The sequence below is a fragment of the Vipera berus genome (genome assembly GCF_964194415.1).
Source record: "Vipera berus genome assembly, chromosome: 1".
Lineage (NCBI taxonomy): Eukaryota > Metazoa > Chordata > Lepidosauria > Squamata > Viperidae > Vipera > Vipera berus.
This window is the reverse complement of record NC_138202.1, coordinates 145,953,299-145,970,460: the sequence shown is the minus strand read 5'-3', so window position 1 is coordinate 145,970,460 and position 17,162 is coordinate 145,953,299. Positions and strand designations below refer to the sequence as shown.

Below are 17,162 nucleotides of genomic sequence, written 5' to 3'. Positions count from 1 at the left end.
ATATGGAAGATTACAATTTGGAGGGGGTCTTCTTAACAAGGACTTCATAACCAAGCTTGATAACTGATCATCTCCCTCCACTGGAACAGACAATTACCCTGATATTCAGACTATCTGATGTATTGTAAACTACTCAATCTGCAAAAATGTATGGAAGAAAGAAAGTAAATATATGCATGGATGTTTGTTAAAGGGAGTGTCTGTTAAAAATATATTGAAGGAAATGAATGATAAGATATAAAATTGTAGAATTAAGAGAAAGTGGAGGGAGAGAATAGCTTTGTACAAAGCTAATCTGATCTTGTGATGTGGACTGGATAAAACACAGAAGTGACGATGTAAGTTTAATTATGAATGAAAAGGCTAAAAGGCTAAAATATGTGACAGAACATAAGAAATGTTGACATCCACTATGGATGCCAATAGAAATCCATGGACTGGGATATTTCCCCATCGCCAAAGTGTTTATCCAGATGGATCTCCCAATCATGTGTGGGCTTTGCTTTTTTTAGTTATTTGTTGTATTTTTATTTGTTCTCATGGTTGCAAATGGTTTCTAAAGAGCACTTGGGGAATTTCACAGCTTTCTGGCAGGCAACAGGAACACTATTCTTTGATGTCTAGGCTGTCTCTTGTCGAACCATAGATTGTTTTTTTTTTTGCTATATTATATTCTATGGAAGCTGCTAAGATTCATAGATTGCAGCGAGATGTAAATAAAAAAATAAGTAAATAAATGCATGTAAAACTCCAGGAAATTATAATGGAAAAAGCAAATATGAATGCGCAGGAAAACAATACTACACTCTGAATAAAAATGGTCAATAGGAAAAAGTTATTCTGCTAGATCACATGACTGGATGGGTGAGAATGAAGTAAGACAGCACATTATTGGACCGTTTGGAGATCAGGATTATTGAGGACTATCTACTTAAAATGGCTTAGCTCTTTCAAATACACAATTTAAATGTAAGTCTATATGTATATGAAGGATAGAAACATGATAGATTAGGTAGGTACGTAGATCAGTAGATAGATAGATAGATAGATATAGATAGACACAGACAGATAGAGATAGATACTTTAGATCAGGGGTGTCAAACTCAATTTCATTGAGGGCCGCATCAGCATTGCGGTTGCCCTCAGGGGGCCGGGTGGATGTGGCCTGGGTGGGTGTGGCCTACTGGGTGGGTGTGGCTAGAGTGCGTATGGCCTACTGGGTGGGCATGGCCCGCTCTACATCATTCGCATCAAGGGTGCCTATGGGGGCCTGGGCAGGAGTGGGACAGATCTGAGGGTCTCTGGCAGAAGGAGGGTCTCTGGTCCAGGGCCAAGGCAGTGGGGGCCGTTCCCTCACTGTTTCCAGGATGGCTTCGAGGGACGCATGAAACCACTTTGCGGGCCGGATCTGGCCCCCGGGCCTTGTGTTTGACATGTCTGCTTTAGATAGACAGATATCATTTTTGTTGATTATGATGAATGATTGAGAGAATTAGTGAAACTACAAGTTGAGCACACATTCTTAGTTTGAGACATTTTGGTAGCACTGTGAGTGATCCTAGGGAAAGTGGACAGAAAGGGAAACAAAAGTAGACTGACAGAAGGAACAGAAAGTTTTTAGAAAAAAGTGGGGATATGGAAACTGCTTCAAGTAGAATAGAATTAATTACATTATAGAGTATTGCAAAAGACTGTGGAATTACACTAAAGACAAATATGAAAAGGAGACTGGGAGAATGACAGAATGACAGACACTGTGGATGAGAAATATATCCTTGAGAATGGCTCCTGCAAAAGAACGAGAAAGATATGGAAGTGAAAACCTGCATTTGACAAGGGAAAGCATGCTATTTATGCTTATAGTATTCTCCTTAACATTAAAGGGGGAAGGTAGAATCTTAGGAGAATTAGATTACATGCACTTAGCACAGAACTCCTAATGAGAGATTCAAGAGGTGACAATGGGCAAAATTTGGGATATGTAATAGATCTGTATCACAGGTTGTTCTTTTTTTTAGCCAAGTCATTGAGATATGTATGTATGTGGGGCGGGAAGTCATCGTACATCTATAGAAGAAGAATTATGGACAAGGACAAGGATTCGTGATCTGCGCTTTGTTTAAGGAACAAATGTATAGGGAAACTCATGGGGTGTTAGTTGGTTGAGGATATGAATATATCATACATGTAATTTTATATTAATTGTAATATTAAGGATTGGATATTAATTCTAGATACAAATGTCATCTATCTCTAATTCTTTTTTTAAAGAATTCTTTCTTTTTCAGTAATAGTTTCTGATGATCCCAATGAAAGGCACAAGCATCCAAGCAACCCTGTTTTCTGAATTCTGACCGCCCATTTTAAAGAGGGTCTCCAGAGTTTAGTGATTAAAATAATCCTAAAATGTTCAATATGGGAGAAATGGCAATTTTTGTGAGAAGGGACAGATTTAACAGAGGGCTAAGGACAGATTTTAGAAAACAAAACAAAATAAACTACCACAGATAACTATTAATAGATGCATTAAAATAATAAAATCCTGCTTTACTTACCATCCAATAAATCTCTTATTTTGTCCAGGTAAATCTCAAAGTAGGAAACCTAAATATGAAAGCATGCCAATATTACAAATTCATTTGAAAAAGAAGAGAATAGATTGTTAAAGTTTCCTTGAAAACATAGGGGATATATTTACTCAGCAGTTTCACTCAAACTAAGAGAAAGCACGGAGGAAAAGTTTTTGTTGATTGCTTCTGGGCATTAGGATATGCCATCTCCATAGACCAACATGTTTCTTTAATGGGCCAGAATAGAAGAGGCATCACCTTATGTCCTACTTTCAATCTCTTTTCTTCTGCTGTTATGGACATTAAAATATTAAGGCTGTAACAACTAAAAGCCACTATCCAGGCTGATTAATCACAGTACTGTTTCCAGTAACTTTGGAAAGTTTGGTGTCCTTTGGACATACAGTAGCTAGATATAATTATATATCATATCTAGCTATATATTAATAATATAATTAATTATATCATTAATTATACACACACACATACATATACACATACATACATATGTGTGTGTGTGTGTATGTGCGCTAGGAATACAAAGTAATCGAACTCCATGATAAATGTAAAAAATGACTGTTTAATAAGCTAAACATTTGTCAGGCCACTGCCGACGTCATCAGAGTAAAACGCCAGGGTGTGAAAGTCTGCTTATAAAGCCGGCCATTTCAGCGCTCTGCTCATCGAGCTTGTCACTGGTCTACTGGCCCTGGTCGATCATATTTCTTCTAATTGCCTCGCCTCAGTCTGCGTGTTTTTGGATTCAGAGGATGGCTATAGGCAGTGCTTTTTTTGTAAAAGAAAAAGGTGCCGGAACTCACACATGTCATACAACCCGTCTTGCCTACCCTACAAGGTTCCATCCAAAAAAAGGTGCCGGAACTCCGTTCTGAGCGTTCTATGACAAAAAAAACCCTGGCTATAGGACAAGAGGAACTAGAGGATGACTTGGCAACAACATACATCTGGACATGGCTAAAGCAGGCAGGGGAGGCAACGACGAGAGAGGCAAGGACGTCCAAATCCAAAAACACACAGACTGAGGCGAGGCAATTAGAAGAAATACGATCGACCAGGGCTGGTGGACCAGTGACACACTCCATGAGCAGAGCGCTGAAACGGCTGGCTTTATAAGCAGACTTTCACACCCTGGCATTTCACTCTGATGAGGTTGGCAGTGGCCCGACGAAAGCTTAGCTTGTTAAACAGTCACTTTTTTACATTTATCCTGGAGTTCGATTACTTTCTATTCCTAGCATGAATATACCCAGGATTCATATTTTTAGCATAATTAGAGACAACATATATAAAGATTGGTGGCTATATAAGTGTTTTAAATAAATAAAGTAGGGACAAGAAAAGGATTGAATTCACTACCAATAACCCTTCAATGGTTCCTTTGTGAAAGACAGGAGCTGATCTAATCGCAAACAGCAGATTTATATCATAATATATTCTGGCATATGATCCAACTAAGATTGGATATACTCATTACATTTTGATCTGAATTTGATTAAGGGTAAAATTGAAATGGGAGGCTTTTTTAAAAAAAAAAAGCATTATCCTAGTTGGCTATATAAAGGATTTAATAAATTATCTGTAACATTGCCAAAGCTTTGTCTCCTTTTAAAATAATAGCTTCAGTGGTATATAGGTAGCAGAAAAGAATTATGAGATAAAATTAAAGCTTCAGAAAGGAATAACTGGTGAAATTATTATTTTTAAAGGAGATTGCAAATCTTAATAGGATTGACTTGGTAAGAGTTCAAACCATACATTTTATTTATTTATCTATCAAATTTTTATAACAGCCCATCTCACCAAAAGCAACTCTGGGCGGCATCCAACAATACGCAAGCTAAATGCAGCATTAAGTACCGTATATATTCCTCTTATAAAATTCACAGTGTCTCACTACAAGGAAGAGGGGGAAAAGGCATACTAAGAACTCAGACTTTTGCCTGTCAGTGAGCAAGGAAGGACATGTATAGTCTATGGAGATTATTTGGAGCTATATTGCATATATTGTGGGTGGCAATTATAGCAAAGGCTGACTCCACAAGTACTTTTTTAACGCTCTTGGGAAAAGATCTCATCTCTATGTTCCTTTACATTATGCATGCATCAAAAGGTACAGGATGTTCCACCAGAAAAAATGTTCATTGTCCTAAGACTGGATCAATATACATCAGGGCTTTACCATATTAAATAGTTCCTTCTGCTGTAGGACTCAGGACTACAGCAAAAAAAAGGCACAGCAATACAAAGGGTGTCTTTAAACATGCACAATATGTTTCCCATCATTCAACAAGAAGTTCCCCAATGTAACTGGAATTAGGAACAATCAAAATGGAAGACTTGAGCAACAGAGCCTGTTAATTTTGAGCCGTAAGCAGATTTGGGATCAAGAGAGGATTATTATTGACTGTTTTGCTTATCAACTGAAAGGATTTTAAGAAGAGGGCAGTTAAAGGCTAGGGAGCTATGAGGACAGCAATAAGAGTGGGTCTAGGATAGGGGTCTTCAAACCTGGCCCTTTTATGACTTGTGGACTTCAACTCCCAGAATTCCTCAGCCAGCATGCCTGGCTGATAAATTCTGGGAGTTGAAGTCCACAAGTCATAAAAGGGCCAAGTTTGAAGAACCTTGGTCTAGGACAACTCACCATAGCCAATGCACCATGGCCAACTCACCACAGTCAACTCGCCGCAGGACGAAAGTTATATAATATTGAAGAAATAGTGAAATAGAATCATTAAAGAAAGGATGCAAAAGGAGGGACAAAATGAAATGGGAATGACAAATATTAAAATATTTTTTTATTATTTTAAATAATTAAATAAAATAGTTGAATTGTCCCATGGCAAGCTGGCCATGGTGAGTTGACTATAGTGAACTGGCAGCAGTGAGTTGGCCATGGCGAGCTATCCCATTCTGGTAAAAGGAGGTTCAACCATGACAAGGGGCACAGTGTCCTACAACAATAACATTTAGAATACTACTAAATGAGATAAGGAGAATTCAACACTTCAATATAGAAAGATCTGCAAGAATGGAACTGCAAAAAGAGGGTTTTAAAAAAAACACCCCAAAATTGGAAATAAAACATTAGTTCTATATTTCAAAGTCCTACGCCCACAATAAATATTTTGGAAGAAATCTTTTAAGAGATCTTCCAATATGCAAGCTCAATAAAACAACCCAACAAATAAAAACAGACAATCTTCCAATAGTCAATCTCCCCAAACAAAGATTGTGAGACTGCATTGAGAATACCTTGAAAGATCACAACTGTCATTTAAAAGCTTCTTTCCAACTTAGAAAATATAATTTGCAACCAGTATGAATGAATGAACCTTTATTGTCAAAGTTGTTGTTGTTGTTAGCTGCGAAGTCGTGTCCGACCCGTCAAAGTACAGCCATGTATACATTGAGATTGGCTGAGCCTCCCTTCGTGCCCCCACCACAACTCACAGTGACAACAAACTCACCATCTTGTTACACCATTTGAGCTAATTGCACAATACACCAGCCTCGCAAGTCAATCATACATAAAGTTATTTCCCGTTCAAGAGCCTGACAGCCCATGGATAGAAGCTGTTCTTCAGCCTGTTGGTACGGCTGGCTATACTCCTGTATCTCCTACCTGATGGTAGGAGAGTAAAGAGGTACCGACCAGGGTGTGAATCATCCCTGAGAATTTTCCTCACTCTTGCAAGGCAGCGAGCCCTGGCGATGTCATCCAGTGGTGTCAGGGGACAGCCCACGATGTTTTGTGCTGTGCTCACCACCCTCTGTAATATTTTCCTATCCGCGGCTGTCAGGCCAGCATACCAAACCACAATACAGTGCAAGAAGGCACTCTATAGTAGACCGGTAAAAGAAGGTCATTAGCCGTTGTTCTACCCTGTTCTTCCACTAGTCCCTGAGGAAGTGGTGTCTCTGTTGGGCCTTTCTGGCCACCTGGGTTGTACTGACTTTTCAGGTAAGCTCTTCACAGAGGTAGACTCCCAGGAATTTAAAGGAGGAAACTTTCTCCACACATCCCCCCCCCCGATGTAAAGTGAGGCAGGTTCCTCTCTTTTCCTCCTGAAGTCTAGCACCACCTTCTTTGTTTTGCCAATGTTCAGGTGCAAGTTGTTCTCTAGACAACATAAGGATAGTTTTTGTACCTCCCCCCTGTATGCTGTTTTATCTCCACCTGTAATAAGACCCACTACGGTGGTATCATCTGCAAAATTAACGATCGCAGTGGATGTGTACAGTGAGTACAGGTAGGGGCTAAGCACACAGCCCTGTGGCGAACCCGTGCAAAGCTTCAGAGGGATGGATACAAAGCAAACTGGGAAAAATTTTGCAGAATGAAGGAGGAATTATATGAGAATTTCGCTCATTACTCCATGGTTTATTGAAAATAAATTTATTGTGTTTAGTGACACTTACTCATAAGTAAACATGCACATAATTGTACTTTGAGAGTCTAGCTCAGTTGGCTTGTATTTAAAAAACAAAACAGGGAGTGAATAAATGCTCATAAATTTTATCAGATCTAGGAAAAAAAACCTGTTGGCCTCAGACTGGAAAACAATCTCACTGTGTTCTTTAAAAAACTGCATAAATTATTATACAGTTGTACTTCTTTCTGTATAAATTATTAACAAGCATGAATAATTATTGATTCCTAGTCTAACTTGGAATTTCTCCAAAGTGCTTGCATTTTAAGTTTGCTTATAAGTCTACTATCATCACTTTTACTTGACTTTTGGGTTTCTGCCAGAGGTGTCTTGTCATCAGAAATTTATAACTAGCAAGCTAATGTAATCATTTTATCTAAAACCTCCACCCCTTTCATCCAGCATGAAACTATGTACCTAATAGCCTAAGATTTTTATATATGTAATACATCATTTTTTTGACAACTATGTGGACAAAATACTGATTTATATTGAAGTGTTGATATCAATATGGAAGCCCTATAGTTCTTCTAAGACACAGGTCTGCAACCCGCGGCTCTGGAGCCGCATACGGCTCTTTCAGCCGTCTCCTGCGGCTCCCAGTCCTCTGCCATGTGCAGTCCAAAAAAAAAGTGGGACTAAAAAAGTTCAACCAATTCAAATATGCAGGGTAGGTGCATATCTTGCCTTGGCTCCACTCTTCAGTCAAACCCTGTTCTGCGCATGTGTGCATGTACGCGCATGTGCACACATTTTTTGCGGCTCCCAGTTTTTCCTTTTGTGAGGGAACCGGTTCCAAGTGGTTCTTTCACTGTTTCAGGTTGCTGACCCCTGTTCTAAGAGAACGTTCCCACCACAGAACCTAATTTAATTAAGGTTTCTTTTTCAAGTAATTAAGGAAGAGCTACATATCAGTATGTATAAGAATGACAAGAAATCATATGAAAACTTTAAGCAAACTGAATTTAAAGTTCTCCCAAAATTGTAAGTCCATTTTTAAAAGTTATTGTTTAAAAAGCTTGAGAGAAAAACTAAATCTGTCACTTTTACCCTTGAGGAAAACAGGAAGATAAGAAGATGCTTGGGCAACAGAAATCAAACCACAAAAAACAGAGCCTGGAAGAAATTTAGATGATAGATAGATAGATAGAGAGAGAGAGAGAGAGAGAGAGAGAGAGAGAACGCACGCACGCACACACATCCATATTTTTCATATAATTAATTTTTTGCCTTTCCCATTTTTTCATCATATAAGGATATCTACGTGTCTGAATAAGTTCTTATTCATTTATTTTCGTTTAAAGAGCAATGTTTCAACAATGACATTTTATCCAGAAAAGCATACATTGCATAAACATTTGTTTCAGAGCCAAAACATCTTTGTTTTCAAATGACACTCCTTTTGTATATTCAGATTGCCCAGTTACTGACTAATGTTCATTTATATATGTTGTCCTAGCAATATGAAGCTAAGTCGATTTTATTATATGACCTCACTTAGGATAAATTTAAGAATATCTGAACAGCCTAATTAGAAATACATTTCTCTTCTATTTTTGCATTTAAGAGGTTATGGAAAACATATGTAGTGTAGTGTTTTATTTAACATCCAGACAGTTTAAAAAAGGCTATGGTATATAAAAAATTATTAGAGTCAATGACTATCTTACAAAGAAGTTCTGTTTCTTTAAATCCAAAATCTAGTGGTGCTAATCCATCAAGAAATGTTTATATAATTTAGAAAAAATGCTGAATATTACTCTGTCTTAAAATACATATAGATCAAGTTTTTGACATAAATGTGTAATCTAAGTAACATTTTGTGCACTCTTATTGATGAGGACATTATTTTTTCTAGCAAAGCAATAAAAAAATGGCCCAATCCAAATAATTGCTATTACATAAAGTGTATTCTTTTAAAAAAACAAATTGCTTTTTTGTTGTTTTAATTGTGCTTGTTATTTTACTATGAATATACCTCAATGTTATGCCAATCAAAAAACATTTTATCTACACAGTGCAATGCTAATTCTATCAAATCAAGCATAATCCCAGGATCATCCAGTAGCTCAATGAAAGGCAGAATGTACTAAACTCCTAAATTTTGATAGCATGTTCTGGAGTGACATGTAACTATTTCCTTTCCATAATAAAATAGAGACTGAACTAGCTCCAAATATACTGCTGATGCTTACTATACTCCAAAAGAAGTGTGTTCATTTTGTCTAGAAAACTGAGTTACTAGAGATATTATGTCCAGATATTGCACTGATTGAGATTTCTTTTTTATTTCACTACTTGGTTTAATTTTCTTGAAGCTACATTTGAGGAAATTAATCACTCAATATCCACTTTTAGTACCGACAATGCAGATATAAAAAGTCATTGTGCCAAAAAATGGATGCATGGGAGGGAAGAATCTTTTCTTAGCAACTGTGTGGTGATAAACCATAAACCCAAATTTATTCTTTGAGGAACAAAAATGCATACCTAAGGAGAATAGTAAATGTCAAGGAAAGAGGTTACCACATTCACAATGGGGTTTCCCCACACACACACACACACACAGTTTGATCATTATATGATGTTACCTTTATATGGAATTCTAGATTTTCATCCATGGAATAAATGTGATCAAAGATGTCATGTGCAATTCTTGGAATTATTCCCATCAGCTGTGGGTCATGCAGCTTCCCCTAAAAGTGCAAAAAGAAAATGAAGTTAATCATATCATTTTGTGGAAATTAAAGTAGTCATCTGCTACTTATTCAAGCAAAAGCCTAATTAAGATGGCTAATTTATATTGATGTTAATATACTGGTATTAAACAGTGCCACAGAATTTCTACGAAGGAGTCCAATATCAATCCACTGTTCACCTCCAGCTCTAGCAAAGCCAAAACCAAGTCATTATTTTTTAACATAGAGTAATAATGTCAGCCAGGCTATTCAAAACAAATAAAAGGGAGACTTCCATCTTAAATACTAAAACTGAATTACTTAAGAGTAAGAAATTAATGAGAAATGGAAGAATGGAAGATGGAAGTATAATAAAATCTGCTGATTGCTTGGTCAGGCTTAATGCCAGCAGCGTCTGCCTGCACAATCAGCTTCCTTTGCTTTACTCAGACCTTTAAAGAAAAAAAAAGATAAAAATATTTTTCCTGACTACATGCCTTTTTTCATTTTTCCCCAGAAGTAGAAATTAGCCAGGGCTACAATAATGAAACTCTATTGGCATCAATAGTAGAAACATACCAAAAGCATGTAATATGAAAATAAGAAATGGAAAATGTGGTTTGTCCTCTTTCACCTCATGATTTTAAGATCGTGGTCATTCTGGCTGAAATACCGGGCTCTTAATTTGAACATATGTACATGTAACCAGGGATACACAGAATGATTTCAAGAACAAAGGACATCATACAAATCCTCCCCACAAAATGAAAAATGCTGCAAACATCAGAACCTAATATTTTTCATTGCACACATGGAATTTAAAACTGAAAAGATATAAAAATTCACTGATTATTACTCTGCAGGGCTACGAAAAGATATTCACATACAGGATGTTCAGGCAGACTCAAATACTTCGCAAAGTGCTTGGTAATAAAGAATATAAGAGAAAATGAATGGAGACAAATTGCAGGGAATAAAGTGCATAGGACTCAAGAGTACTAACGTCAGATTTCAAAAGAAGCAGATTGATGCAAACCAATTTTCAGAAATTTCTATCTCAATTCCTCACATTATAGTCCAATGTGAGGAATTCAATATACATTTATTCGGTTTCAGAATTAAGAATATAAAACATAAAATTGATTGAACTCTTTTCTGACATGGAGGTTAGAGGGGGGAAAATCATGATAAGAAATGAAATATCTGGGTTATCTGGATAACCTGCAATTTCCTGAAATTCTAGGGTGGCACTAGTTTTCCACTGTAAAAAAATAAGCTTTTTTATCATCATCTGCGAACAATAGAATTTCTTGTTTTTCATGTGAACAGAAATTTCCAAAATGTTTGCATAAGATTCAAAATTACATTCAAACCAAAACCAAATTAGGTTTTTTGTTAAACCTAATTAATCAGCTTGCATATATTAAATCAAAATGGAGGAATAGCAAGACAATTTCATATCATTATATCTTGAGTGCCCACTTTCTTATTTTATAGTTCTAGAACAGTGGTGGCGATCCTATGGCATACAGTCATGCTCGAAATTGTTGCCACCCCAGAAATTTTTCCAGAAAATCAAGTATTTCTCACAGAAAACTATTGCAGGAACACATGTTTTGCTATACACAGGTTTATTCCCTTTGTATGTATTGGAACACAACAAAAAAAGGGAGGAAAAAAGCAAATTGGACATAATGTCAAACAAAACTCCAAAAATGGGCCGGACAAAATTATTGGCACCCTTAACTTAATATTTGGTTGCACACCCTCTTCCTTTGCAAACTGCTCCAGGTCTCTTATTGGAAGGGCGCCTTTTCCCAACAGCAATTTTAAGATCTCTCCACAGGTGTTCAATGGGATTCAGATCTGGACTCATTGCTGGCCACTTCAGAACTCTCCAGCGCTTTCTTGCCATCCATTTCTGGGTGCTTTTTGACGTATGTTTGGGGTCATTGTCCTGCTGGAAGACCCAAGATCTCAGATGCAAACCCAGCTTTCTGACACTGGGCTTTACAGTGCGACCCAAAATCCTTTGGTAATCCTCAGATTTCATGATGCCTTGCACACATTCAAGGCACCCAGTGCCAGAGGCAGCAAAACAACCCCAAAACATCATTGAACCTCCACCACATTTCACTGTAGGTACTGTGTTCTTTTCTTTGTAGGCCTCATTTCATTTTCGGTAAACAGTAGAATGATGTGCTTTACCAAAAAGCTCTATCTTGGTCTCATCTGTCCACAAGACGTTTTCCCAGAAGGATTTTGGCTTACTCAAGTACATTTTAGCAAACTGTAATCTTGCTTTTTTATGTCTCTGTGTCAGCAGTGGGGTCCTCCTGGGTCTCCTGCCATAGCGTTTCATTTCATTTAAATGTTGACGGATAGTTTGCGCTGACACTGATGCTCCCTGAGCCTGCAGGACAGCTTGCATTCCTTTGGAACTTGTTTGGGGCTGCTTATCCACCATCTGGACTATCCTGCGTTGCAACCTTTCATCAATTTTTCTTTTCTGTCCATGACCAGGGAGATTCGCTACAGTGCCATGGGTTGCAAACTTCTTGATAATGTTGCACACTGTGGACAAAGGCAAATCTAGATCTCTGGAGATGGACTTGTAACCTTGAGATTGTTGATATTTGTCCACAATTTTGGTTCTCAAGTCCTCAGACAGTTCTCTTCTCCTCTTTCTGTTGTCCATGCTTAGTGTGGCACACACAGACACACAATGCAAAGACTAAGTGAACTTCTCTCCTTTTTATCTGCTTTCAGGTGTGATTTTTATATTGCCCACACCTGTTACTTGCCCAAGGTGAGTTTAAAGGAGCATCACATGCTTGAAACAATTTTGTTTACCCACAATTTTGAAAGGGTGCCAATAATTTTGTCCGGCCCATTTTTGGAGTTTTGTTTGACATTATGTCCAATTTGCTTTCTTTCCTCCCTTTTTTTTGTTGTGTTCCAATACACACAAAGGGAATAAACCTGTGTATAGCAAAACATGTGTTCCTGCAATACTTTTCTGTGAGAAATACTTGATTTTCTGGAAAAATTTCTGGGGTGCCAACAATTTTGAGCATGACTGTACATGCCAGAGGCAGCACTCAAGAGCTCTCTCTGTGGGCACGCATGCCGTTGCCCCAGCCCCACCTCCCTACGTGGCCCCCTCCTCACCAGCAGCCCCCCTGGAGGAGAGTTGCCCCTGGACGTGGCCTGCGCGGAGCAATGCAGCCAAGGACATGGCAGCCGGGCAGCAGGGACAGGACTCCACCCTCACGCCCCATCACATGTAGATGATGCTGAGGGGTGCGGGAGGAGGGTGTGGCCGGCATGGCACTGCAGGGCCGCATGGGCGGTCTGCTATGGAGGCAGTAAGTGGCCCTGCAAGGGGTGGTGGTGGTTTTTGGGCACTCAGTGTCTAAAAGGTTCGCCATCACCATTCTAGAATAATGAAGTTGACAAGCCTATTAAAATATTATCTAAGATAGTGCAAAAACATGAAAAAATGTTGTTAGTCACATTTTGAGAGCTTAAGATATGCCTTTAAGATAATCGTCTTTAAGAGTTTAATCATTGATTTAATATGGGATAACCCATTTTTTTAATTCAAAAGTTATTGCAAATAATTGATATCCACCCTGACAATACAATGTATAATTGCTTATTTAAAACATTGTAGATTTAGTATTCAGAACACAATTTAACACTGACTGCGATCTACATGTTTTAGAGGCTACTAATGTATCTGGATCAAATTGTAAATCAAAATACATTTTAATCAGAAATTCTTTCTGCAGTTTTAGAGAATCCAGATTCCTTTTGCCATGGCTGACCTGATCTCAAACATCAATATTCTTAATAGCCATTCATGTTTACAGCATTTCTAAGACTGTCTTACTTTTTATAAGGGACAAACTTGCATGTCACTAGTAAGACTTATTGTAAATCAAAGGGCTCATTGTAAGGGTGACAAATTATTATAAATATCTTCTGCTTTCGTTGTATTTTCTTGCACATTTGTATTGGTTATATAATTTTGATATGGTCAGGTGACTAAATCAATAAAGTTTCCATTCTACTCACTTACATCATGCATATATTTCAATTTTTAACCATCTATTTATATCTTTATTAGAAAACATTTCTAAAATGGTTATTCTATAAAGAAGATTTACTTGGAATAGTAATTCCAAAATATTTAAAATTATTCAAACACCAAAGTAGCTACCAAATTGGTCTCTGTGGGACCTTATGCTATAACTATATTTGGACTACTGGAAGATATGCAGAGCTGGTAAAAATGAAAAATAGTCCTTGGTTTAGATAATCAAAGGGCAGAAGTTATACCATCCAGAACATGTTAACCTCTGAGTTGAACATCAACCAAGCCAGTCAAGCAGTACTGATAATTATAAATATATTTGGGGAGGTAAAATTAAGAATGCAATTAGGTAGACTCCATTTTTTTATCTTCTAGATTAACTCTAGAATGGCTGCTGCCACATAAAACTGCATTTATTATTTTAAACTATTTTTGAGACATTTTTTTGATCCAATTCAGTGCTTTACATGGAGAAGCATGCCAATACCTGAGCAGTGTAATATTCCTAGCTCCTTACACTACTTCACAAAAAAATCTAGCACATCAATCCCTTTCATATTTCTCAGCTGCAGCTCTTTTTTGCATGGAGAGTCACAGAATTTGAACCTAATCAATTAAGAAAATTAAAAACGAAAAACAGAATATGGAATAGCTGTCTGACTCTGACACTGTCTTTTAAATTGTCTGTCTGCAAGGAAGACGTGGGAAGCAAACATTTTTAAATAAAAGGGTATTCCAGTAATAGACAACATTCCTCTAACAAGATAGAGGACTGTGATGACACTACATATTACACTGCAATATATACTTGGTTAGGAAGAAATGATTTGGCTACTGTTTCCCAAGTGTCTTAAGACTAAATGACTCGTTGTTGACTATATCCATTTGAGAATTTCTAAAAAGGGCCCAATTTAGAATATGAGTGCATAATTTAAAATGAAGGTCCTTTTATAATACCTTCAGAGGCAGATTGTCAGATTTACTTTTATGTTACTATAGTCTTTTTGGAGGACGTGGCAAACAAAATCCCCATGTGCTATTTATTGCTTGAAAATCTTGAAGGATTAACATTTGAAATAAGAAGTATTTCATAGTAATTCCCCATCCTTGCAGAGACTTCCCTCTGAAAAGGAAGTTTTACATTACATAAGAAGGATTAAATTAAAAAGAGGATTTAAAAGCATCTACCAAATGATAGATTTAAATCCTTGTAATGAGACACATATAAAAAGAGGCTACTGATGCCTTTCTCCTTTTTTCCCTATTGCAATCTGAGCCTGTAACTGCCAACATGATCTATGTGTCATTTCCCTATAGAGAAATTGAAGACAATCCCTTTGTCTGACACTACTACAAATCTGTTCTCTGAAAGGTAACAAGGAAAGGTGTTAATGAGAATTGGAGACATTCTATTGGGAAAATCAATTGCTTTATTAAAAAAAAGATTGTTCTCCCTTTTATGGCAAACAGAATGTCTATTTATTAACGCGGCTTTATTTCACCCCTCCTTCAGATAATTTGAGGGACTGCTTCTTTCTTAATGATGTAAAATGCAAACAAATCACCAAAATATAGTTTAAAAACGGATAGGTAAGATGTAGCCCTAGGACCACAGGAAACTCATTCACATCTTAAGAAGGTGCAATTGGGTGGCAAAATGGCCCTTTTTTTGGGAAGTATGGAAGTAGAGGTAACATGTCCTGGAAATCTAGAAAAAACCCCACAACCACACCACTATAATCCAATTATTTTGATAGTGAAAGATTGTTGCCTAATTTCATTCCTTTTTGTGGGGATAAAGATAAGTATAGAACTTTTTTGTCCCCTGGGGCCTCCCACCTTTACTTTTCCCCCTTACATCTCCCAAATTCTCCCAATTCTTCTGGTGACATTATCATGGCCTCCCGCAGCTATCCAGATGATCAGGAGACAGGTTTGCAGCCTGGCCACTGTGGAAAATCCTTATTTCTACCCGTCTCAATTTGGAAGAGATTTGATATCTAGGAAAGGGGTCTCCAACCTATCGGCCGTGGCCTGGTACCGGGCTGTGGCCTATTGGCCACTGGGCCCCGGGAATGTGAGAGCATATTTCCCTGCTTCTCCCTTTCCCTCCGGGCCACCAACCCAGAAAAGTTGGGAAGCTCTGATCTAGGATATTCCATTTTTACACAGTTCATAGAAAACTAAACCTGTGCATCTAACTGCATCTCTTTAAAGTAACTGCATCTTTTCCTGGGACAAGCACATCAGCAGTGAAAGGCAGCTTTAAACTTTACATCAACTTTAAATTTCAGTCTTACCTCCATAGTATGTGTTTTTCCTGAAGATGTTTGACCATATGCAAAAATAGTTCCATTGTAGCCTTCAAGAACATCTGTTAAAAAAAACACAATAGAAATCTCTTACTGTTATGAAGTGCTACCGGTACAAATCACCAAAGGAAAAATGGTATTATATGAATTAGTCATTATTTAATAAGAAAAGAGGAAAGAATTAAGAAAACAGTTACAGACACCTAGTGGAAAGTGTATCCTGTTGCCAAGAAAGTTAAACACAAATAAATATTTCTCAACATCCAGATCTAATATAGGCAGTAACAGCCTTTATGATTTTCTAAATAATGATCCCTTCAGTAAAAAAGCATTGGTAAAAAAGTTCCCTATGGAAAAAAGCAATGACAAACTACTTCACAGTTCTATCCCGAAAAACCTGATCTGAGAAAACAAGGACAAGATTGAGGAAAGATTGTTAGGAAAAGGCTGGTGGTCAAGGAAGAGACTTTACTACAGCTCAGATTCCAGGGAGAATGGAAACAAACCTGGATCACATAGCAAGTATCTCAGCACCTTTTTTCCCCCTACCTCCATGAAAGATATTGGTAAAATGTCTACTTTTTAACTGTTAGAATGTCTTAATTACATCCTGGAAGATGAAAGCAGATTTAAATGAAATGGAATTTGGCCAGAATATATTTATTTTATTTATTTTATTTTAATCCCATTTATATCCCGCCCTTCTCCGAAGACTCAGGGCGGCTTACAATTTAAGCACAAACCAATGTGCTTAGCAATAGCCTTCATTCTATGTATATGCCTGCTTATTAGGGCTTTCGCCCCCCCCCAGTGGCATTATTACAAAGTCAGCTTATTGCCCCCAACAATCTGGGTCCTCATTTTACCTACCTCGGAAGGATGGAAGGCTGAGTCAACCTTGAGCCTGGTGGGATGCGAACCTGCAATAATTGCAGGCAGCTGGTGTTACTTAAGGAGGCATTAGCCCACTGCTCCACCAAGGCTCCTTGGCTTTATGGCTTTAGTTACTAAAAGTCTATCCTTGAGGACAATGGCTGATAGGAAAAAAT

General features: G+C 37.6%; 1 protein-coding gene across 1 annotated transcript in view; it reads right to left on the bottom strand.

Moving 5' to 3' along the window:
• KIF5C (kinesin family member 5C) overlaps positions 1–17,162 on the bottom strand; it is a 102,717-nt gene that overhangs the window by 53,572 nt on the left and 31,983 nt on the right. Inside the window, exons 3-5 of the mRNA XM_081325165.1 lie at positions 16,102–16,175; positions 9,616–9,720; positions 2,556–2,604 (exon numbers count right to left, since the gene is read on the bottom strand). Coding sequence (XP_081181291.1) covers positions 2,556–2,604; positions 9,616–9,720; positions 16,102–16,175 — 228 coding nt within the window. The remainder of the gene's footprint in view (positions 1–2,555; positions 2,605–9,615; positions 9,721–16,101; positions 16,176–17,162) is intronic.